This window comes from Felis catus, chromosome C2 (genome assembly GCF_018350175.1).
Source record: "Felis catus isolate Fca126 chromosome C2, F.catus_Fca126_mat1.0, whole genome shotgun sequence".
Classification (NCBI taxonomy): Eukaryota; Metazoa; Chordata; class Mammalia; order Carnivora; family Felidae; genus Felis; species Felis catus.
Genome location: NC_058376.1, coordinates 156,843,604 through 156,868,891, shown reverse-complemented (window position 1 = coordinate 156,868,891; position 25,288 = coordinate 156,843,604). Strand labels below are relative to the sequence as shown.

The window sequence follows — 25,288 nt, the reverse complement described above, 5'->3', positions numbered from 1 at the left end:
TTTTGTGTAAGGTATAAGAAAGTGGTCCAGTGTCATTCTTTTGCACGTTCTTGTCCCGTCTTCCCAACACCATTTGTTGAAGAAACTGTCCTTGTCCCACGGGATATTCTGATGGGTTAAAGAGGTGATTGCGATTAAGGAGTGCACTTGTTGTGATGAGCACAGGGCGATGTAAGTGTGGAATTAGTATGTTGTACATCTGAAATTCCCACAACACTGTATGTTAACTGGAATTAAAATAAAAACCTTAAAAAAAAATGGAGCTTGAAGTTGGGACTGACTTTGCAGTCTCCTGATAAAACTTGACCAAATGAGGAGTTGCTTCTGATGGATGAGCCAAAAAAAAAGCTTTTCTCGGGACGAGATCTATTCCTGGTGAAGATGCTGCGAAGATTGTTGAAATGACAGCAAACGTTTAAAATATTGCATATTTTGAGCAGCTGATGAGCAGCATCAGGGTTGGAGAACATCAACTCCAATTTTGAAAGAAATTCTGTGGGTAAAATGCTGTCAAACAACATCACGTGCTGCAGAGAAATCATTCATGAAAGGAAGAGCCAGTTGTAGCACACTTCGCTGTTGTCTTACTTTAAGAAATTGCCACAGCCTCCCCAGCCTTCGGCAGTCGCTCCCCGGATCAGTCGGTAGCCATCAACCACCCTCCCCAGCCAAAAGAGTACAACCTGCTGAGAGCTCAGATAATGGTGAACGTTTCTCTAGCAGTGAAGTATTTTTTAATTAAGGTGTGTACTTTTTAAAGACATGATGCTATTGCATGCTTAATAGAGCACAGTACAGAGTAAACATGACTTTTATATGCTCTGGGAAATGGAAAAATTCACTTGACTCACTTTGTTGCAATATTCCCTTTGTTGCAGTGGCCTGGAACAGAATCCACAATATTTCTGAGGTACACCTGTAATTTATATGATTCTTTCCTTTTGTTTACTAATAGTCAGAATACTGGGGTGGTCTTCTAGCCTCCTCCAATATCGGCCACATAGTTCTCATCATTACGGATTCTTGTATTTAAGCGCATCTGATGTGTTTCAAGACGGTGCGCTTATTATCCTTATTAATATTCAAACTGTCCTATCTTGGCATGACCCTAGTAACCTCTGATAGTATCTTTGCTGTCTGGCATCATGAGATGTCCTATTTCCTGCTCGTGCCCTGGGATCAGCCGCTTCTCCAAGAAGCTCTTGTTCTTTTTAGTGGGAACGAGTATGTGGAAAATGCAGTGTGAGTGCCACTGGGACTCATTGTTCTTGTCAATGAATAGGGTTGGGTTTTATTTTAGTTTTAAAGAAAAATACATCATGAGTTTATAGTGATTCTAATTCAGATTCCGGACTGCAGTCTTTCCTGTTTCTGTATGTCTTCTATCTCCTTCAGCCAACAAGATTTCTAAAAGCATTGAAGTTTCTTTTTTGCAGAGTTGTTGTTGTGTTTAATGTTTATCCCCCTGGAGAGAGATCATCAAATTGCTATACTTGAAAATCTGTGTGGTTGTAATAATAATTCGGTATACATTTAGGTTCACTTATTTTCAGTGAAATTAGTTATTGCTACAAATAAGGTGTATTCACAATAGTCTTGGTTTCTTTCTCTATTACTTATAGCCTATTCCTAATGATTAATTTTTTTTTCCTGATTGTTTTTCATTGTTGTCATTTTTAATAAACATTTCTAAGTAACTGTGTCTATTCATAGCCCTCTTTGTGTATATACACATTGCCCCAACTTGCTTTTTTCACTTAACAATATATCATGGAGGTTATTGCACAGCAGAATTAGGAGAGTAGTCATTTTTATTTTTAAAGTGTTACAGTACCCTAGAGTGTGGACGTACCATAATTTATTGACTCTGTCTCATATTGATGAATGTTTGGATAGTTTCCGGTCTCTTGCAATGAATAATGTCTGCATGTTTTTAATAATTTTGCTAGTGTATCTTAGGGATAGATTTTTTTTAAGTGAGATCTTACCAAGTGTGCATGTTTTTCCTGCTGATTTGAGATACTGCTTTTATCATCTGTAAAGTCTGTTAAGTCTGTGAGTCTATTTTGTAGATTTTCAACTATGTTTTAACAGTTTTATTGATATAGCTTACATACTATACAATTTATTTATTTGAAGTGTACAATTCATCGATTCCAGACATTCTTGACGTTTCTTATAAGTTTAATCATATGACATTTGGCCATTTGTGACTTCTTTTCACTTACAATGTTTTCAGGGTTCATTCATGTTCGGCATGTACCATTGAGTCCTATTTATGGCCAAACTTTTTTTTTCCCCCTGAGGAGGAGGAAAAGGAGGACGAGGAGAAGAGAATCTGAAGCAGGCTCCACCCCCAGCGTGGAGCCCATGGTGGGTCTTGATCTCACGAATCATGAGATCGTGACCTGAGCCGAACTCAAGTCTGCCACTTAACCACCTGAGCCACCCAGGCACCCCTGGCCACATTTTTAATTGAGCGTATGCCACATTTTCTGTATCTGTTCGTCAGTTGATGGACATGTGGGCCCCTGTACCTTTTAGCTATTGCAGATAATGCTGTAGTGCACATTGGCATACGAGTATCCGTGTCCTGCTTTGGACACACACCCAGGAGTGGGATAAATTGTTAGGTGCTCAGTGTTCAACACCCTACACTTTAGTCCTTCCCTTTTTTTCCTGTGCTTCGTGGAGGGTTTTTCTCCGTGTTTTCTCCTCCAGTGATTAAGTGCTCTTGCTTCCTAGGCTGTTCTTGCGAGCCTGGTTGTGGGGAGTGGCGGTGTTCTTGGGTTTTCTGGTCCAGCTTCAGCCTTACGAGCCCTTTGTCCCTGAGTCCAGGGGATGAGGCTTTATTAGAGATCCTGCCCCTCCTCAGCTGGAGACCTTTAAACATTTGAGCCCAGGGTGGTTTTCTGCTTCTCCCTCAGAGGTAGGGGCTCTTTTTTTTCTTTTCTCTTTACTCAGTAGCAGTGAGTTTTTACCTGTGTCCTGGGGTGACAGTATTTGTCTTTCTCTCAGCGGCTTCATACCTCTGTTTCTTACAAACGGTATGGGAAAGGAAAAGTCTGTGACTTCCCTGCAGAGATAGCTGCTGTCTTCTTCTGAGACCCGGACAACCAAGAGATAGATCCCTTTTCCAGTCATAGTGTCCGGTGGAGGTTTGTGGAGAAAAAGTCTGCAAATGGGGTCCCTCCTTTTGTGTCTGTGGCTGCGAGGATTACACATTTGCACGCTGGCCCACATTCGGCTATTAACAATGAGTTACGTACAGTGGAACGCTTAGCCGGCTTGTCCCACGGCTCGGCTTTCCTTCTGTCTTCTGCCACATGTGACCTACTGCTCACGTCCCGTCTCCCCTTGGGGGCATCTGTCTTTCCTTAAGTTTCAGGCGAGGTGATTATCCTACAACTTCAGCTTTCTGATGAATTTAAGAGTAATTATAGATCTGTAGATGATTTTTTTTCTTGTAAAGTGGGAGTGGTATTTTTCCTAGTGTCTCCATCCGAGATAAAAGCTGGAGTTCCTCTGTAATTAAAGGCGCTCTTCGTTTTTAACTTGCATTTGGGAAACATTTCAACATTACAGGAAGAAAGTTGGAAGTGTAGTCAGTGACCTTTCTACCCTTCACCCATTTTACCAGTTAGTAACATTTGGCCTTTATCTTCCTGCATATTTATACATCAGTAGGAGTAGTGGCATTTATTGAACCATTTGAGATTAGAGGGCCCTAACCTCATGACTGTCTACCCCTGAATACTTCAATCTCCTTATTTTTTTGGATTTTTAAAAAAAAATTTTAATATGAAATTTATTGTTGAAGTGGTTTCCATAACTCCTTATGTTCTTAAAAAAAAACCAAAAACAAAAACTTGGTAATAGGGATGCCTGGGTGGCTCAGTCGGCTAAGCATCACACTTAGTCTCAGGTCATGACCTCACGGTTCATGAGTTCAAGCCCCACACCCGGCTCTTTACTGACCGCTTTGAGCCTGGAGCCAGCTTTGGATTCTGTGTCTCCCTCTCTCTACCCCTCCCACCCCTGCACACATTCATTCATTCATTCATTCATTCTCTCTTTCTGTCTCTCTCTCACTCTCTCAAAAATAAATAAACATTAAAAAAATACAAAAAAATAAAATGTATCTTAGAAAAAACAAAAACTTGGTAATATATGAAGATCTTTATATGTCAGTGATTATATATTGATACTAAAGAATGCTTTGGTAGTTTGTATTCATTAAAATTTTTTCTGTCTGTAGGTATCATTAATGGGATTGGAAATTTTAAGTGCCTTTGTGGACAGATTATCAACACGATTTAAGTCCTATGTAGTAATGGGTAAGTTAACTTTATTTAAAAATCGTTGTAGGTGTTGACATACTGGCATTTTTTCTCATGGTTTTTAACAGAATTGGTTCTCTGTGAATGGAAAAAAGTAATTTTCTACAGTCCAGAGATCTACTACGTAGTATTTTAGTTTGCCTAGACATAAAATATTTTAAGCCTATTAAAATAATTCTATTTCCTCTGAGACAAATAAAACCAAAAAAAGGAAAAGACGTATTAAATATCCTGCTAATAGATTTTTACTTCATAACTTAAAAACTTTTACTGTAACTTTTACTTTTTTTAACATTAAAAATTTATAACTTACAGCACTGCTTTTTAGACTTCTGTGGTACAGGACCAATATTTTGTAAAATACAGTAACAATAAGTTATACAGCAAAATGAAAGGAAAAAAAACTACGGGGCCCAATTTTTTATTATTAGATTCAATAGACCAAATTACTTTGGTCAGATTGTTTTTAAAACTTGATTTTATAAACACTCTCAATTTTTTTTTTTTTTTTTTTTTTTTTTACCGCAGATAGTTTGTAGACCCGTCCCGAGCTGCCAGCCATCCTTTGAGCCGCACTCACTTGCGGTGTGTTTGCGGTATGGCGCGAGCCCGTGGTGCAGTTCTTTTCTTTGCACCGTCGTCAGGATTACAGTGCTGGCTCTGACCTGTTTCCTAAACCCAAGTGGCCCTCGTGTGCCTTTTGGAGCGCTTTGACGAGTGGATCTGGTTCCTAATGTATAGCGATAGTTAAGGGAAATCGCAGCTGTTCATGATTTTCTGTTATGGATTAAGTTAATGCTTCCTAATGCCTCACACTTACTTTCTAATTATCTTTGGTCAACTTTTTCTTCATGTTTGGTATGTCCCCAGATTCTGCTGGTTTCTTATTTTTATTGTCTAACTATCCTTTCAGCAGAAGCATCTTAGTAAGTTCCCTTCAGTAAGTTCCCTTTTTAATCACTACCTGGTTCCAGGTCATTTTTTGCATGAATGATGAATGTCTTCTGAAAAGGCCGATTCTTTACCGTATCAGTCTTGTGCTTAAAATCCTGTGATAGATGTTAAAAACTAGGCATATGTGTTTTACTTAGGTATTTTCTTAAAACAGTTTGAGTCATTGTTTAAAATCAGGAAGTTTTATGTAAAAGATTCGTATTTATGGCTTGTCCGCCCCCACAGGTACTTACTTGTTGGCTGAAGTTTTGTCATAGATTCTCTTTTGTATGGGTCCTGAGCTTTCTGTTTCACAAGTCCTCCCATCTCGTCTTGCCCCTTCCTGAGGATAGCAGTTGTAATACCGCCAGCTTGGAGTACCGCCCTTTCTAGAGCTGGTTCAGTTCTGGCATTTCCCGTACCTCCCTGACTGGAGGCGTTTATGTTTGGGACCCCTGCCCTATAGTAGCTCCCTATTATTAGTTGTGACAGACCGTATTTTAGACCGGACGGTAATTCTAGGTATTGTGTATCTTGCTTATTTTTCAAATGCAAGGAGAGCCACATGGAGGTTGATGCACCGACTCCTTATAATGAGGCAGTAGGAATAACGGGACCAGAATCGCAGTTTGTGGCCTCCCGGGACTGTCCTGCTTTCAGAACCTCTGTTTTGCTCTCCTCTGGTGGCGGTCCACTTCTCTCAGCCTGTACGTCCCTTCCACGTCTTAGTAGCCTTCTTTATCAGCGGTCTTCAGCAAGTACTGTCTCCACTTTAGTTAGCAACTTGCTCGCTCCTGGTAGTTCTGGCTTAACTCGCTCATGGTTCTGCTGTGCTGCTCCTTCCTTTTGAAATCCTCTCCTCTTTCCCATGGTCCGTCCTTTCTCTTTAAAAGACCTACTTCGGATTTCAGTGTCTGGGAGCTTTTCAGATCAACCTCAACCTACTCTGAATTTTCCTTTACTCAGTGCTCTCTTCGGCAGCACATATACTAAAATTGAATTTTTCTTTACTCTATAGTCCTTATACTGTTAAATAGTCAATGAATTACATTAAGTTGCTTTTATTATTTTTCATATGTGTTTTCCATACATGTATGTAGGCTTACACGTGTAGTTTTTTTTTCTGTCTTCTCATCTACTCTTTATGGTTATTTGTGTACATTAATATTAGTATCATTTTCACTTTGAACCCCAAGTGTCCATCATTTTCCTTGGTGAGATTCAAACTTGTTATTAATTCAGAGTCAGTGTAGTATAACGAAAATTTCATCCCTGCTTTGCTGGTGTATATTGCCTACTTGTTACCCATATTGGGCTTTATCAACTTTACGTGTAGAAAAGGTTATCCCCACATTATTTCTAATTTGTATGATAGCTCCACAAGATAGGCAGTATATATTTGTACTCTTGTTTCATTTTGTTTTAATTTAGAGAAAGAGAAAGAGCCAGCAGGGGAGGGGCAGAGAGAGAGGGAGAGCGGGAATCCCCAGCAGAGCCTGCCCCAGGGCTCAAACCCGCCTGCAGGGCTTGAACCTGGGAACCGTGAGGTCACGACCTGAGCCAAAATCAAGAGTTGGAGGGTTAACCAGCTGAGCCACGCAGGTGCCCCTCTGTGTACTCTTAAGGAGGTACAGTACTAAATGAAGAGCCCAGGGTTAGCTTTTTTGTTTTACTCTGTTTTATATCTTAGCCAAACCACTTTAGGAGCCCTTCACGTGTGTTTATTTTTGGGGGGGGGGGGGGGGGGGGAGAATCCAAAGCAGCCTCCAGGCTCTGAGCTGTAAGCTCAGAGTCCGATGTGGAGCTCAAACCCACAAACTGTGAGATCATGACTTAAGCCAAAGTCGGACGCTTAACCGACTGAGCCACTCAGGGGCCCCTGAAGGTTTTTTTTTTTTAATAATGTCATCTTAGATGTATGTAACTTGATGTGAGTGATACTGTCTTTTGGTACACTTAGGTTATTAACTATCAAAGGTATTTTTTTTTATCTTTTTACATTAAAAGTGAAGAGATGTTTTAGGAAAATTGAGATTGATGTTCAGTTTTAGACAAAGTTCCAGAAAGAGTTTGGGCTCTTTTGATGTAGCTCTTTTAATGTAAAATATTTAAAATTTCTTTTGTGGCCACAGATACTGTGGAAAAATAAGTTTTTCAAACAAAAAAATATATCCGATTTACATTTACCAGCGATCACCAACCCTGGTTTTATGATAACTGAATTCAGTAAAGGATCTCATATTTTACAAATTTTAAACAGATAGTTTTAACCCAAAATGGAATTACAGAAAGAGTATTAGAATAATCGGGCTTCCTGCTCATCACTCTTGCATCTTGTAAAACGCAAGATGGTCTGTGTCTCGTACAGTGCCGAGAGAATAAGACATACCACTAGCTGTGCTTTGAACTTCGCTGTTTCACTGTTCAGGTTCCAGTCTGTGTAACAGGTTCTTACTGGCTGCATGGTAAAAAGCTCTGTTTTGGAGTCCCATGATTATCTATTGAATATCCATCACGTTGAATGGTAATTCGGTGGTCATTATAATACGTACAGATCTTTTGGGTAGACTGTTGACTCTTCCAAATGCTTATTATGGGCTTAGCACAAGTGGGTTTTGTTTTCTTTTTTTTTTTTCCAGTTTTACGTCATTCTGTCACTAGTCATGTGAGGTATAGGCCTGCACCCCTCCTTATTTTATAGACAAGGAAACTTTCAAATTCAGAGAAGTTTACGGTCTTAAGTAATTAACAACTGGTAAAACTAGGAATAAAATCTTGTTCTGTTTCACACCAAGAGAGTATGTATCAAAAAGGAACTCTAATGCAAAAAATTTATGGATTTTTTTTGTTTAATAACTATAATAAAATGTTTATGTAGTGTCAGGTTGTTTTTGCTATTTATATTCTATAAAAGTTTAGTTTTTTGTCTTGAAGTGAGCCCTGGTTTGGGCCAACATTTTAGTTTTCTTTTTGGAGTTAAATCCCACCTCTCAAGAATGCAGTGGATATTTTTTTTCATACTCCTGTCGTGTGATTGTTAACACACACAGACACACACACACACACACACACACACACACACATAGAACCCATCGATTACAAGTAAATGGAAGTAGTTATAACTGGGACCTAATTGTGTGGATTATTTAAGTCCTGGTTTCAACTTGCTGTTTTTGGGACTTTGGGCAAGGTGTTGAATCCTTTTGGGCCTTCTCTATCAAATGAGCCTACTCTCTTTAATTGGGCTGTTACGAGGTTGACGTGAGATAATTCAGTGCTTAGTACGGAATAATATCTAACATTTATTAAGTGTTTATTACTGTCTTCTGCCTCTCAGAAGCTATCAGAACCAGAGTCCCACAATAGCTAGTCCTACAGATGTCAATGGTTTTCTCTAATGTCAACAATACAGCTAAGCAAGATGAGAAGTATTTATATTGTTCCAGCTGACAGACAGGTACTTCAGTTGCCTCATGATTAGGCTTATGGTTTTATGGCAAGAACTTTGTTTTCTTATACAGTCATTTCCTTGATTAAGCTTAGGTTTTTGGATAATATTCCATTTGGTATAGTGGGCTTCTCACTATAGTCTAATTTTCTTCCACAAATAATGTAATTTCTTTTTTCCTTAAGTGTTGTTTATTATTACTAAATCAGTCTGGTTGTTATATTGTAGACAGTGTTTATTGTAGAATATATTTGCATCAAATTATGTATACACTTAATTATAATTGTCTATAAATAAATGAGAGAAAATCCCTTTCTCCATCTTATTTCTTCTTCCTTCCCTTATTTAAACTAGGCCTCAACCTTCACTGCCTCAGGGAAAGGAAGGCTGTAGCTGTCGTGTCAAAAGAGAAACAAGTTAATTTCTTTGCCGTCCAACATGGAGGATGATGGGGGTGGCAGGTGACACACAGAGTACTTACTTGGTGCCCTTCACTCTAGGTTAAATGTATTCTCTCTTTAATTTTTAGTCACCTTTTGGGGTGAGCACTGCTGCAGACCTTTAGGAGCTGAGAAAGTAAAGACAAAAGGAGAGTAAATAATGTGGCCTCACACCTTGTAATACCACACGAGGGGCAGTGGTGATTTAAGGGATTACAAAAAGATAATTTTGACTGAGAGATTTTTGCCCTATGAGTGAACTTTAGAATCTGTACCCACTGAATTCTGCCCTCACCTCCCTTTCCCTTCACCCTCACCCTCAGCAGATGTCATTTCTTGGTGGTTCTTTGTCGACTTACAGTTACAGAAGCCATTTTCATGAAAACTCTCCAAGAATAGACTCTCCCCTGCCTTTCTTGCCTCCTTGCGTGAAACAGTGCCACAGTCTTGGACATAGTAGAGAAAAACTGTAATCCCGGGGGCCTAGGCTTTTATTTTTGTCAGAATAATACGTCATACATACATGTCAAATATGTGATCATACGTCAAACATGTGATCATAAACCGACACCTGCCTGTGCCCAGGTCAGGAAACCGGAAGTCTGCCATCTTAGCTATTCCTCTCTGCGTTTCCTAATGACCCCTCCCTCCCTCTACCAGACGTTACCACTGACGTGACGTTTCGGATGACCCTTCCCTTGCTGATCTGTAGAGCTTGACTAGCCACACACGTCTCTAAATAGGATAGTGTTTAGTCCTGCCTGTTTTTTGAACATGATCATAAGTGGATATCATGCTGTAAGTATACTTTTGAACCTTCCTTCTCCGTTAGTTTTTATTGGACTCATGAGTAAAGAAAGTAATTTGCTTACCTGATAACTTTTCATTTATGAAACGAGCTGATGATAATTTTGTAAAATATAGCTTATAATGGAGGTGAATTATAAATATTTACTCTCTTCCTCCTGCCTTTCTCTAGTTATTGTAGCTTTAATAGACAGAATGGGAGATGCCAAAGACAAGGTTCGAGACGAAGCTCAGACTCTGATATTGAAGCTGATGGATCAAGTAGCAGCACCTATGGTAGGCCTACCTTTTAAGTTTCGATTTTGCTAATCAGTGATGAAATATCGGGATAGATGGATGGTAATCACAGCGAGTCATGGAAGCCTCCAGGGACATGGAAGCTGAAATTGGAAACAGTGAATCATTGTTAATGCTCTAAGGAAATTGAAATTTAACGTAAAATGTCAGTGTTTAACATTGTGTTGTTTTGCTTTTTCCTATTTTCTACTCTTTGGCATTTTTTATAAAGCTGACTCAGATTCTGTTACTTGGACAATATGCTGACTATATTATTCTTTGGTTTCTCTTACCTGCAGGTTATACAGTGTTCAGTGAGAAAGCTCCTTTTGAGAACTACTGAATGTTGTATTAATTACTGCGACTTTTACACTGACAAGAACAAATTTTTTTATTTAAACAGGTGGTTACTAATTAGATAAAGCATATATTCTAGGACACTGATTTGTGTGTTATGAATATAGTAAAAAAAAAAAAAAGCCCCTAGGGAGATGTTTTGAAAGGAGACTGAAAATAAACTGACATGTAAATAAAGATTTATAGAATATCTCATGTTAAGTAGAAAAAATCAGAAGTTACAATATATGCAATGTGTTATCACTTAATGTGTTATCACTTAGAATACAGTTTTAAAATTATGTATAACGTACGTTTTAGAAAAACATCCAGAGTGTTCAATTGTAAAAATAAACTGTTGGCCGAGATATTTTACACCTTAGAATGAAGTCCTTGCTAATAGTTTGGTGGGTATCCTTCAGCACTTGCTTAGTGGTTCAAATTTTAACTCCCTTTTGATGTGTTGTTATAAATAGTACTGTAAGTAACATCCTTATACGTGTGTTTTTGGACATAAATATAAGTATTTATATAGACTGGTGTTCCAGAGGTGGTGGTGCTGCATCAGGTTATTCACATTTCAGGTTTTCCAGGTAAACTTCCAGGTTACCTTCTAGAAAGTTTGGCAGAGAGTAATATTAGTAGAGCTGAATAGAGTCCAGGAAGAGAAGGGCGTGTGTGTGTGTGTGTGTGTGTGTGTGTGTGTGTGTGTGTGTGTGTATGTGTATGTATGCATGAATTTAATAAATGGAAAGGATGGTGTTTCTAACTGCAGAGAAAGGACTGATTGAGACAATTGGCTGTATGTTTGGAAAATAAAGTTGGATTATCTGTATAGGTTTATGTATGCTTTTTACAAAAGAGAATTATAGTAGGCAGCAATAAAATGACTTACCCAAATAATGTTTCTGTATTTGGATCCAGTGCTGAAGGAGAAAAGCCTGAATTATAAAATGTTGAAAAATCCTGTTCCATGTGACAGTCTGTAGTAGTTGCCAGGCAACATTAGACATTTTGAATGCTTACTGGACTACTGGGCTTATAATGGTAGCATTGTTGTCAAAGGTTTCTAAAGCTTAGAATTCTCTGTGCATGGAAATTGTAAGGTTTTTAGGTATTGGACATTGTTTTTCTGAGAATAATTGAAATCTAAAGTGAAAGATATTAAATAAAAACCAAAAAATGTGATTATAATATTAGAAAATGGGTGAGAGCAATGCTACTAGCACAAATTGGCTTAGAAAAACTGAGAAGTAAAATCTGATGGGAAAATTGAGTTCTCATGAAAGTTGGTGATAAGGTTGGGAATAGATAAAAGATTAAAGCATGAGTAATGTAATTTTTTTGTTATTCTTGTTTACTTCTCCTTCAAATAGTACATTTGGGAACAGTTGACTTCTGGTTTTAAGCACAAGAATTTTCGATCTCGAGAAGGCGTGTGTCTATGTCTTATTGAAACCTTAAACGTGTAAGTTTTATGATTATTGAAAATAGTCAACTTGTTTTTCATTTTGCTAAAAAGAAAAAACAGTATCCATTTTGTAAAGCTCAAGGAAAGCTATGGAAATAACAAATTTTAAATTCATTATTAATTGATCTCTGGTATGAGAGTTTTTATTTGATCTGATATCTTTGGCTGTTAATTTTTTATGTGTATGTTAATTTAAAACAACTAGTCAGTGATAAGTGTTTCTCTTTTTTTCTTAAATAAGTTGAGTAATAGTTGCTACCCAAAATAGATGGTCATATAACAGGAATGCTGGTATAACTTAGGATCTTCTTCTGTTCTGGACCCAGTTTGGCATTGTTTTTAACTCAGTGGTATTTCAGATATTGTAGCTATTTCCCCCACCTAGGTTTTCTAGACCACTGTGGGTAGTTACCAAAATCATAGACTGACCAAGATTCGGCCAGGTAGCTAGACGGTGAATTGGGTAGCATCATGTAGAGCTCTGAAGCATAGATAACACAGAGCTCACAACTCCAGTCCGAAAAACTGGTAAGCCAGGGCTTTTGTTCCCTTTCTTGATTATGTGCTCAAGTTCTATGCAACAAGATAGGTGATCTATTGTAACTTTCAACTTTTCCTGTAGCGTTACTTCCTTTATTCTAACTATGCCTTCATTTATTTTCTTTTACTCCTCTGTGGTCCTTTCTGCCATCTAGAGCTTGTAAGTGCATTCAGTCTGCACAACTTTTGTGGTTTTTGGCTCTCCTGTCATTTGCTTTCAACCCATGACCTCATCAAAATATTAATAAACATAAATAAAGGTTTATTGGAATGCAAATTTATTGGAGACACAGCATCTAAAAATATCACTATTTTAAAGCAAAAGCTCAAATTTTCATGAGCGATTGATAGGTTGCTAGGTTTAAGAGTGCCATCGGTTGAACATTTTGTTCTGTTGGATCATGTGTCGACAGTTTTCGTTGTCAGTCATGATTATTCACTTTTGCATATTTCACATTGTTTAGAATTAGTTTTTGCTTGTGTCTCACATCCTTCATGTTTTAATGATGTGTGCCCGTGCTGTCCACCATATTTGTCTTATTGATACAAACCAGAAGAAAGTATAGTTTGTTTACTGTTTGACTAAAACCGAATTCTCTTTATTTTGTTTCAAATTTTATTTAGTTTTGGGGCTCGGCCGCTAGTCCTCAGCAAGTTGGTACCACATTTGTGTATCTTATTTGGAGATTCCAACAGTCAGGTAAAATTTTATTTACATTCAAGCATTGACTAACTTTTTTGGCCACCTCTTCTTCTTAGGGCTCTTACTCCGTTTTTAAAAAAGAAGAGGGAGTGTAATGTTGCCTTGAGGGGAAGTATTTTATTATGTTTCATCTAAGGTGTTTTGTTTTGTTTTTTTAAATTTCTGAATTCTTTGGCAGGTGAGAGATGCGGCAGTGTTGGCTGTGGTGGAGATCTATAGACATGTGGGAGAGAGAGTGAGGGTGGACCTCTGTAAGAGGGGGATTCCCCCTGCTAGGTAAGTCTCGCTACATTTGTTTATTTGCACTCGTTTTAGAAGTTTACTTTCATGTGTGTATTTTAAATAGGTTCAATTTTCTGAAATTTTTTAAAATTCTAAAGATACAAAAAGATACGCAGGTTATCACCGTTTAAAAAGTTTTTGAGGGGCACCTGGGTGGCTCAGTCGGTTAAGAGTCCGACTTCGCCTCAGGTCGTGATCTTGTGGTTTGAGCCCCGTGTTGTGCCGTCTGTTATCAAAACAGCGTCTGCTTCGGATCCCGTCTCCCTCTCTCTGCCCCCATCTTTCTCAAAAATAAACAAACATTTAAAAAATTAAATTGGGGCGCCTGGGTGGCGCAGTCGGTTAAGCGTCCGACTTCAGCCAGGTCACGATCTCGCGGTCTGTGAGTTCGAGCCCCGCGTCAGGCTCTGGGCTGATAGCTCAGAGCCTGGAGCCTGTTTCCGATTCTGTGTCTCCCTCTCTCTCTGCCCTTCCCCAGTTCATGCTCTGTCTCTCTCTGTCCCAAAAATAAATAAACGTTGAAAAAAAATTAAATAAAAAGTTCTTGAGATCTTGTAATTTTCTTGGACACTGGTTGATTATATATATACTCCTGTATTATTTAATATGTAATTAAATACCATGTCAGGTAAACTGTTTTTGGATACCAGGCAGTAATAATCATTACAGTATTTGGAAGATGCTTGAGCAAGATTATAGTAAAAATATTAATCCATTCATTAAGTAAATATTTTTTTTAGTGCCTCCTGTTGAAAGATACTATACAAGGTACTGGATAACAGAAAGCTATATAAGAATTAGTCACTACTCTTTTTTTTTTTTTTTTTTTTTTTTTTGAGAGAGAGCGAGAGAGAGCACATGTGCACACGGGGGAGGGGAAGAGAGAGAGGGAGACAGAGAATCTGAAACAGGCTCCAGGCTCTGAGCTGTCAGCACAGAACCCAACACAGGGCTCGAATTCATGAACCATGAGATCGTGACCTCAGCCGAAGTCAGCTGCTTAACAATTGAGCCACCCAGGCGCCCCTAGTCACTACTCTTAAATTGTAGTCAAATAAAAGGAAAATTAAGAATATCTGAGTCTCATCAATCAGGTCAGTAAAAATAAAAATCCCATCAATAAGCTTCTCATATATCAACATTTTCTTCAGAGGTACTTTTTTTCTTTAGTACTTCTCAGAGTTTCTATTTTTATTAAAGATCTTTTTTCAGGGGTCCCTGGGCGACTAAGTTGGTTAAGGATCCGACTTCAGCTCAGGTCGTGATCTCACAGTTAGTGAGTTCAAGCCCCATGTCGTCCAGCTATGCGCTGACAGCTCAGAACCTGGGGCCTGCTTCGGATTTTGTGTCTCCCTCTATCTCTCTCTCTCTCTGCCCTTCTCCTGCTTGTGCTTTCTCTCCCCCCGCAGAAATAAACTTAAGGGCCAACTGGGTGGCTCAGTTGGTTAAGCATCCAGCTCTTGGTTTCAGCTCAGGTCATGCATGATCTCATGGTTCTGTGAGTTCAAGCCCCACATGAGGCTCTGCACTGACAGTGTAGAACCGGCTTGGGATTCCCTCTCTCCCTTTTTCTTTCTCTCAAAATAAATAAGTAAACTTAAAAAAATAGGTTTAAAAAAAAGATATCATTCCAATTAAATTTTTTTGTTATCAAATTTTAGTCCCCATTTTAAGGAAGGCTTGAAAGGTTTTTTTGTTGTTTTTTTTAACTTTTTATTACGGAAAATTTCAAACATATGCTAAAGTAGGCAGTAGTATAATGAACCTTCATGTACCCATTACACAGCTTCAACAATTAACAACTCATGGCCAGTTTCATATGTTATACTCTTACCTACTTACTCTTGTCCTGTATTCTTTTGAAGCATAGCCCAAGTCATGATGTTTCATCTGTAATTATTCAGAAATTGAAAAAGAGGTTTTTTTCCAGTCACGACCATAATACCGTCATCACAAGTTAAAATTTTTTTGCAAATAATTCTATAAGTCAAATATCCAGTCAGCATTCACATTTCCAGTTGTTTCAAAGAACCCAAAAAACAAATTTCCAGTTGCTTTAAAAAAATTTTTTTATTACGTTTCTTTATTTTCGAGGGGCAGAGAGAGACAGAGCATGAGTGGGAGAGGGGCAGGGAGAGAGGGAGACACAGAATCCGAAGCAGGCTCCAGGCTCTGAGCTGTCAGCCCAGAGCCCGACGCGGGGCTCAAACCCACGAACTGTGAGATCGTGACCTGAGCTGAAGTCGAACACTCAACCGACTGAGCCACCCAGGCACCCCAATTTCCAGTTGCTTTTAAACATCATAAGTATGTGTCTGTTTTTGTTTGTATCAATACCCAAATGAAGTCCCGCAATTAGCTGGTATGTTCTTACAAGTCTTTCCAAATCTTTATGTACCTCCAACACTTTTTTTCCCTTGTGTTTATTTGTCCAATAAGCCAGGCAGTTGATCCTGTAAAGTTTCCCGTGTTCTGAATATTGCTGGCTCCTTTCCTGTGGTTGTGGTTTAAGATACTCTTCTGTCCTCACCCCCTGTAACTTGCTGGTTGGATCTGGAGGCTTGACAGATTTTTGGTGGTGTAGGGTGGTGTCAGGAAAAGCCAGACCACTTAAGAGGTGGTGGTCTATTCTGTTGTCGTAACTCTCTTCCTATCTGGCTGTGTCTCTTACCATGTAGTTTTTTCCCAGTACCGATTATTTTTTGGTAACAAGATTGTACATGGAATATGCATTATTTTGAGTGCTTCTTCATTTTCTACTTACAAAGCTAACAATTTCATTTGAGTAAAGTACGTTATTTTATGTGAATGAGAAAATTGATGTTAATGTAATATATTTACGTGTAGGAGTATGTGCATATATGTATGTATATATGTTACGTTATATATATTTTAAAATTTAGGGACGCCTAGGTGGCTCAGTCGGTTAAGTGCCTGACTTTAGCTCAAGTCCTGATCTCAAGGTTCTTGGGTTTAAGCCCCATGTCGGGCTCTGTGCTGACAGCTCAGAGCCTGGAGCGTGCTTCAGATTCTGTGTCTCCCTCTCTCTCTCTGCCCCTTGCTCGCTCACTCTCTTTCAAAAATAAAACATTAAAAAAATTAAAAATTTATATTGAAATTACTTTTTATTAAATAATTTTACAATTTTATTCAAGTATGGCATCATACAGAAAAATATGTAACTCATAAGTATGCAGCTGTGTAAATTATCACAAAGTGAATATACCCATGTATCTACCACACAGGTGGCAAAGTAGAACATTATAATCATCCAGAAGCCTCCCAGAATCCTTTTTAATTCTTGCCTTTTCTGTCCTTCCCCAAAGTAACCATGATTCCGCTTTTTATCACAATAGTTTCATTTTGCCTGTTTTTGAATTTTATATAAATGGAATCATAAAGTATGTGTTCTTTTGTGTCTGCCTTCTCTCAGTTAATTTTTTTTTTTAATTCATTTGGGTTGTTGGATCTGGCTACAGTTGGTTTATTTTCATTGCCATATAGTTTTCCATTTTACGAATAGATTATACTATGAATCCATACTAATGATGGGCTTGTGGGTTGTTTTCAGCTTGTAGCTTTTTTGGATAATGCTATTAAAAACATTCTTGCACATGTCTTTTGGTGTGCGTATGTATTCATTCTCTTAGAATATGTCTGAGAGTGAAATTGTTGGGCCATAGGGTATGTTCACCTGTAATTGATATTGACAGACACTTGTCCAGAGTGGTTGTACCCATTTGTATTCTTACTGGCACTGTTTGCAACTTCCTATTAGTCTATATTTTCACTGTTACTTGCCTAAATTATTAGTCTTATTTTTACTCACTTTAGATTTCTGGTGAATGTGTTATGATCTGCATTTTTCTGGTTACTAATAAAGAAGATCACCGTTTAATGCATTTATCAGTCATTTGGATATGTTCTTTTAAAGTGTCTTTTCAGGTCTTTTGCCTGTTTTTAAAAAATTTGGTGGTCTGTCATTTAAAAAAATTGATTATTAGAACTTTTAAAAAATATGTTCTAGATACAGGCCCATTGTCAGCTATGTATATGCTTCAGATATCCTCTCCCACCTTATGACTTGCCTTTTTACTTTCTTGGCGATGTCTTTTCGCGTACGTGAGTTTTAATTTTCATGTAGTTTTCAGTCATTTCCTTTACAATTAGACATTTTTGTGCCTGGTTTAAGAAATATTTGCTTACCCTAATGTCTTAAAGACATGCTCTGGGTAATTGTCTTCAAGTTTCATTCACATTTAGATTTATAGGCTTTGTGGTATTTTCCTTGAAAGTGGTGTGAGATAGGGGTGCAGACACATTTTTTTTTCCGTGTGGGTGTCCACTTGACCCAGACCACTTATTGAAAATGTCTTTCTTCTGTGTTCCTTGTGTTTATAAATTAAGTGTCCATATATGTGCTTAGGATTTTTGCATTTATGCTCCAAGTAAGATTAGTGTGTAATATTCCTTTCTTCCCAAGTTATGTTTTATAAGTAACTTTAGTTGTTAGGGGAAACTCCTTATGTGCTTTTTCTCCCCCCATCAGAATCAACTTTAAGGGTTTTATCATACCTGGATAGCTCATGCTAATGTTCTTACTGAAATAAGCCAATGACTTCTTAACCGTGTCCATTCTTCCTGTTTCTCCAACCTCTAAGCGGGCTAGTCACTCGACAGCTCAGGAGTCTGAGACCAGAGCAGAGACAGGTAGTTGGTGAGAAGCTGAGGCTTTCTGACTTCCGGTCCACAGTTCTTTCCTCAGTGCTGTGCTCGTGTTGTTCTTCTCCATGACGCTTCTCTGCCGGGTAGTACGGAATGGGAAGGACTCTGTGTAGGTATAAGGTGTGATGAGCTTTGCTTCAAGCATGCACAGAGTGTCTTCTATCCTTTTAGCATATGATGACCTCACTATTTTGTAGGCACTATTTTGAGTCTTCAAAATACTGGACCCATTTATATCAAAGAATCTAAAACTTTCATAAGGTAAAATATGAATGACTGTTTGGTTTACTTCTTTCTTCAAATAATGTTCCACTGTTGCCCTCTTTCCACCAGCATTTATTCTCAAAAGTTAACTTTATATCGAATATTAAATTTCTTTGAGAATTATATTTTTTAATCATAGTGGTCATGAAAGTTTAATTTTCAGAAAGGATATTTCTGTTTCTCAAATGCTGCTCTCTTTGTGATTTCCAAATTTCCTGTTGGATGCAACTCTTTAGGGTAAATTTCTGGTTTTGCCCACCCTTATTTATGTCAAAGACCTTCTTCTTTATTAAAATAGCTAAACGTAAGTAGAATTTATAAAGCCATTGAATCAAATAGTTTTAAAATAATAATTAAAATTTTTTTCTTCCTTTGTCAGCTATTTTTTGTTAAATTTTTTTTTTCAACGTTTATTTATTTTTGGGACAGAGAGAGACAGAGCATGAACGGGGGAGGGGCAGAGAGAGAGGGAGACACAGAATCGGAAACAGGCTCCAGGCTCCGAGCCATCAGCCCAGAGCCTGACGCGGGGCTCGAACTCACGGACCGCGAGATTGTGACCTGGCTGAAGTCGGACGCTTAACCGACTGCGCCACCCAGGCGCCCCTGTCAGCTATTTTTAAAAAGATAAGGCCTGGTGGTGTGGTAGTGGCATTAACACTAGGCATGTGATCAGTGTAAGAGTCTAGAAATAAACCCTTACATTTATGGCCCGTTGATTTTTGTCAAAAGTACTGACACCACTCAATGGGAAAAGAATAGTCTTTTCTACAAATGATGCTGTAAAAACCGAATTTCCGTGGGCAATAGAAAAAAAAGTTGGGCTTCTTCACACCAAACCCCCAAATTAACTCTAAATGGATCATAAAACTAAATGTAAGAGCTAAAACGATAAAACTTAGAAAATGCTAGGCAGTGGTTTCTTACATATGCATAAGCGTAAGCATAAGCAGCCAAATGAAAAATAGATATATTGGGGTGCCCGAGTGGCTCAGTCGGTTAAGCATCTGACTCTTGATTTCAGCCCAGGTCGTGATCTCACAGTTTGTGAGATCGAGCCCCGTGTCAGGCTGTGTGCCAACAGCGCAGCACCTGCTTGAGATTGTCTCTTTCTCTCTGCCTCTCCCCCACTCATGATCACTCTCTCAAAATAAATAAATAGGTATATTGTACTTCATCAAAATACAACCCAACACTTGGGCTTCAGGGGATACCATCAAGAAATCTGAAGAAAACCCACATAATGGGGAAAATATTTACAAATCATACATCTCATAAAAGACTTATGTCCTGAGTATATAAATAATCTATAAAAAACTTCTACAATTCAACAGTGAAAGGACAGATAACCAATTTTAAAAACAGGCAAAGGATTTGAATAGAAGAAATACAAATGGCCAATAAACCCATAATAAAGATGTTCAGCACCATTAGCCATCTTGAGAACTACAGATCAAAACTACAGTGAAATTTGTTATTTTGACTCTAAACTTAAATGTGGACTTTGGTTAGAGTTGCTTTTCCAGTTCTATACTGAAGCTTTACTGGTTGGTCTCTGTCTTTCTCCTGAGTCAGAACCTTCCTAGAACCTTACTGGCCTTTTGGACAATCCGGCTTCTTTGTACTTTCTTTCCACTGAATTTTATAATTTTTTTTCTTCCTGAATTACTTAAAAGATCCTCGTCTCTTCTTTCTGCCCTTATTCCTTTGCCATCGGATTATATGTGCAGTGATCTTCCACTATGAATAAGCTAAATAGTTATATGGAGCTTTGTATTATTTGAGACTTAATGATCAGGGATGAGGGCAATCTGGCGAGGGCCACACAGAAAGAAAATTATAGTATGTTTAGTTTTTTTCTTTTAAAGATCATAAGGTGTGGAGTGCCTGGGTAGCTTAGTTGGTTGAGCGTCTGACTCTTGGTTTTGGCTCAGGTCACGATCTCAGGGTTGTGGGATTGAGCCGCGTGTCGGGGTCCTGAGGCTGAGCGTGGAGCCTGCATAAGATTCTCTCTCTCTCTCTCTCTCTCTCTCTCTCTCTCTCTCTCTCTCTCTCCCCCCCCCTCTCTCCCTCTCTCCCTCTCTCCCTCTCTCTCCCTCTCTCTCCCTCTCTCCCTCTCTCCCTCTCTCCCTCTCCCTCTCTCTCTCTCTCTCTCTCTCTCCCTCTCTCTCTCTCTCTCTCCCTCTCTCTCCCTCTCTCTCTCTCTCTCTCTCTTTTCTCTCCCCTCCCCCCCTCCCCTCTCCCCTCTCCCCTCTCTCTCTGTCTCTCCCCCTCTGCCCCTCCCCCTCCTACCCCACTCATACACATGCAGGATCTCTCTCACTCTCTTTCAAATAAAATAAAAATACTAAAAAAAAATAAAGATAGGAAGGTGTGAACTTCTTAAAATTTTAAACAGGGAACTAAAATCCTTTCAGTGAATACTAAGCAAATGTCAATGTTTCACGTGGAAGTTGGTCAAGTGAGAAGCATTAGAAGAAAAGGGGGACTGGGGGTGCCTGGCTGGCTCAGTCAGAAGAGCATGTGACTTCTTGATATTGGGGTGGTGAGTTTGAGCCCCATGTTGGGTATAGAGATTACTTACATGAATAAATAAAAACTAAAAAAAAAAAAAAAAAAAAGGAGACTGAGAAGAGGGAGCAGGATAGTTATAGGAAGCTAAGTGAGGGTTGGCAGCAGGATAAAGGGTGTGAGATAAGCTCAGTGTGCATCTCTCGTAGCCCAACCCAGTTTCAAAGACCTTTGGGTGATATCTTCCACCTTAACTAAACCTCCCTCCCTCCTTCCCTATTACCATTATATTTCCCTAGAATTTCAGCTTATTCCCCCCCCCCCTTCCTTTTTTAAATTAAAGCTGTCTGTAGACATTTCTTGCTGTATGTTTTGTCTGCCGACCTTAATTCCTTACCAATTCTCTTCTCAGCTTTCTATCGTCAGTTTCTTACTCCCACTTTGCTACTCTAGCTGTATGTTAATTTCATACTTCTTAACTTCTTTGTTCTGCCTTTTTCCCCAAAGAGCTCTCCTGGATCCTCTCCTTTCTGTTCCTGTCTGTCTGGTCTTCATTCCGAGGTCCCACCTTCCGGTTCCAGGGTTTCTTCCCGCATTTCGTCTTGCCCACCTCTTTTCTCTGGGCAACCTGTCTGCTGTCTGCTCAGTACTCTAGAAGAGCTGTAAATGAGCAACCTGTGTCTTTAAACTGAAGTCCTTGTAGATGTGTGAATTTTTAATGTGTGTTTATTTTTTGAGAGAGAGTGCATGTGTGCACGGGAAGGGCAGAGAGAGGAGGACAGAGGAACCAAAGCAGGCTCTGTGCTGACTGCAGAGAGCCTGATGTGGGGCTCGAACTCCCGAACTGTGAGATCATGACCTGAGCCAAAGTCGGAGGCTTAACCCACAAAGCCACCCTGGCACCCCAGATGTGTGAATATTTTTATTTGTTGAATTTAATGGGGGTAGGAGGTGAGGTTAAGGTTTAGAAATCTCATTATGATGAGTTCCTAGAAGGTTTTCAGCTAAAAAAAAATATTTTTAAGACCAAAAGTATCCTCATTTACAAGTAAATGACAGAATGTGGACCAACGCTTAACTAAGGTTGTAGAAATGACACTGACAAAAACAAAGGTGAGTCAGAGAACAACATCTGGCAAGTAAAAAAAAAATCATGACAACGGCCCTCTTCCTTCCCCAAATCTCTAAGTCATAACTTTAAGAATAAACCATAACATGATATAGTGGAAAGTAAAGGCAAAGTGAACTAAAAAATAGTGCTGTCAACGTGATTGCCTTTGGATCTGAAGAAAAATTATATATAAATACAAACCATCAGAAAGCATATGGTTTAAAAACTTGGATGGTAGGATTGTGTTTTGGGTTTTTTTCCTTTGTTCCTAATTACTTTTCCTAGCTTTCTTTTATAATGAATGTACATTGCTGTTGTAATAAGAAGTACATTTTAGCTAAAAAAAAAAGGGGGGGGGGATAGAAGTATAGAAAGTAATTCTGAATATAAAATCAGAAGCACTAATGGAATTGATATTGAATGAAAACAGGTTAATAGAGAAAATGTCAAATTATCAGCCATACCTGCATCACTGTAGTTTCTGACATTTCATATCATTGTTTTTATGTTTGCCTTAAGTTTCCTTTGCATGATTGTATGTACTTTGTTTCTTTTTCTTTTTATATTAAGTATAATTTATTGTCAAATTGGTTTCCATACAACACCCAGTGTTGATCCCAACAGGTGCCCTCCTCCGTGCCCATCACCCGCTTTCCCCTCTCCCCCAGCCCCCATCAACCCTCAGTTTGTTCTCAGTATTTAAGAGTATGTACTTTTTAAAGATGTGTTGGTGACTGAGTGGATTTATTATGAGGTTGTAACTAAAAGATTTCTTATGGGTTTGGAAAAATAATTTTATGAGGAAACGCGAAGCTGTGTGCGTGGAGATGTGCCTGTGTTAGATTCCTTCTCTACTCATGAGGGACGGGCTTTGTGTTTTCTCTCAGTGAGTGAGATCATTGTTAGACAGAGTCGTGTAGAACTAACTGAATCCCTGACCTTATTTCTCTCAGGGAGGTAGTGAAGGAAATTCTATTTAAACTGTAAGTAAACAAAATGTGTTCTTTATTCCCAGATTAGAGATGATTTTTGCCAAATTTGATGAAGTGCAAAATTCAGGCGGTATGATTTTGAGTGTCTGCAAAGGTAAGAATAATTAAGTTATCCCAGTTCTCAAACATTTCTAAGATTATTTAACCAAGTTTTAGAGACTGAAACATGTTTTCAGGTCAACTGTTTTATCACTGATTCAGCAGATATGATTTTGTGGCCTGAAGCTTAGTTAGGAGATAATAACAAAGTCTTTCCATACTGCTGACCATTCGCTGTCCTCTTGACTCTGTTGGAGTAACTGAAAATTTAATTATGGGTCAAAGGGGTAAAATGATACTGTTGTTTTGCCTGAGTTTTTGTATCTTCTGAGTTGAAGAAACGCTGACCCTCTTGCCTTCTGTGTTTCATGAATACAGTGTTTTTTATTCTCAGAGTAGTTGTTTTACTTAGTTGTTAGTAGAAGTTGTGGGGTTGATGGGTTCTGTCACACCTACCTGTAGACTTGATACTGGTGAAGAGACATAGCTGTAGGCACTGCACCAGCATAATCGTCTTTGGCTTCTCAAGTAGAAGGAGACCGCGTTGGAATTCAAAGAGGTTTCAGGTTAATATCTGGCACTTACTCGGTTTTGCGGTTGCTCTTCTTTTTGTAAGGTTGTGAGATTGTGTTTGCTTTTATTGGGCGGCATTTACTTAGACTTTAGGTTTTAAATAATAATTAGCCACATATGTGAAGAATATCTTCTACTTCCAAAGATAGTTATAGGTGGTTTTTCCACCTAGGAAAGTAGGCTCCTATAAAAGAGAACGTGGTTAGCTTTAGTAATGTAAGTGATGTTGGGGGAAATATTGGGTGTGTGAGTTGTTATATAGTTAAATAATGGGAAAACTAGTTGCTAATATAATATAGTTCCTTTTCTGTGGGTGAAACCAAGACTAAGCCTTGTGTTGCAGGAAGGCAGATGGAGTGAGAGTTTAGTGCTAAAAAGATTGTCTACCCTAATCTAAACTTGGTTCCAGAAGCATAAATTGACTTCAGCGCTACCAGTCCTGACTGCCAGCTGTTTCTCACTCTTCCCGGAATAGAAGGTGTTTTAAGTACCTTATCCTTCTTTTTCTAGCAGTTACCTCTATTTCTATAGAAACCAGAAACAGCAGGAATTTGGATAGTTGTTAAAATTCCTTGGATTGGGATGGCTGTGTTTTCATACGATTTCTAGTGCATCCTCACCTGCGTATTCCAGACTCTGTAGTTACAACTCTAAGAAAAAAGTATCTTGCATATTATAAATTTAAGATATTTATTATATGAATACGGCTTATTTCAAAAGTGTGATCTCTTGTGTTTGTGAGGTTATTTCTGTTACCTTCGAAATTGATTTTGTATTCTCTATTCTGTTAGCTCCCATTTCTTTTTCTCTTGTTTATCTCTCCATAAACGGGAGGTTTGGGGTCAGGATCTGGCATTTATTTGTCTTGGAGATTATCATCTGAATATTTCACGTGTGGTCAAATGTGAACATTAAAGTTTGATTTATGTACGTATATACAGGAAGATGTAGAAATAGGTCAGGATGGGTTTGAAGACAGTGTAATGCTGTCATTGAAAAACACTTTCGTGGATTTGTTAATAAGGGAAGAGATTAGAAGAGGGAAGCCAAGTCCCAGGTCATGTTGCCAAGTCCCAGGGCACAGGTCTCTCTTCTACCTTGTCTGTATTCTCTCTCAGTAATGTAATTAAAGCCTTTGGGCTGAAATGATAACTTCGCTGTTGACACCTAACTAAATGTGTGGTTCTGTGGCCCTCGTTCGTCTGTCTCATGCTCTAGTTTGGGTAGTCTGTAGCCTCGATGACATACCCGTTGGGGTGCCTAATAGGGATCTCCGAAAGTGGGAAGCCCGTTGTCTTTTCCTTCCCCTCAAACCTGTGGTTCCCCGTTTACCCATTTCAGTCAGTGCTGCCACCATCAGCTCAGGCTAGAAACCTGAATTGACCGCCCGTCTGTCTACCTTTAAAATCCTAATACATCTAAAATGTGTTCGTTTTTTTTCCTGTCTCCACTGCTAAAACCCCACTGCCAGTCTTCAGCTTTTACCTGGATGACTGC

General features: G+C 38.7%; 1 protein-coding gene across 32 annotated transcripts in view; it reads left to right on the top strand.

Annotated features, from left to right (window-relative positions):
* CLASP2 (cytoplasmic linker associated protein 2) overlaps positions 1-25,288 on the top strand; it is a 179,385-nt gene that overhangs the window by 9,908 nt on the left and 144,189 nt on the right. For all 32 annotated transcript variants that reach the window (XM_023260798.2, XM_045037927.1, XM_045037930.1 and 29 more), the window contains exons 2-7: positions 4,259-4,337; positions 10,141-10,244; positions 11,957-12,048; positions 13,216-13,291; positions 13,473-13,570; positions 23,203-23,273. In XM_023260798.2, coding sequence (XP_023116566.2) covers positions 4,259-4,337; positions 10,141-10,244; positions 11,957-12,048; positions 13,216-13,291; positions 13,473-13,570; positions 23,203-23,273 — 520 coding nt within the window. The remainder of the gene's footprint in view (positions 1-4,258; positions 4,338-10,140; positions 10,245-11,956; positions 12,049-13,215; positions 13,292-13,472; positions 13,571-23,202; positions 23,274-25,288) is intronic.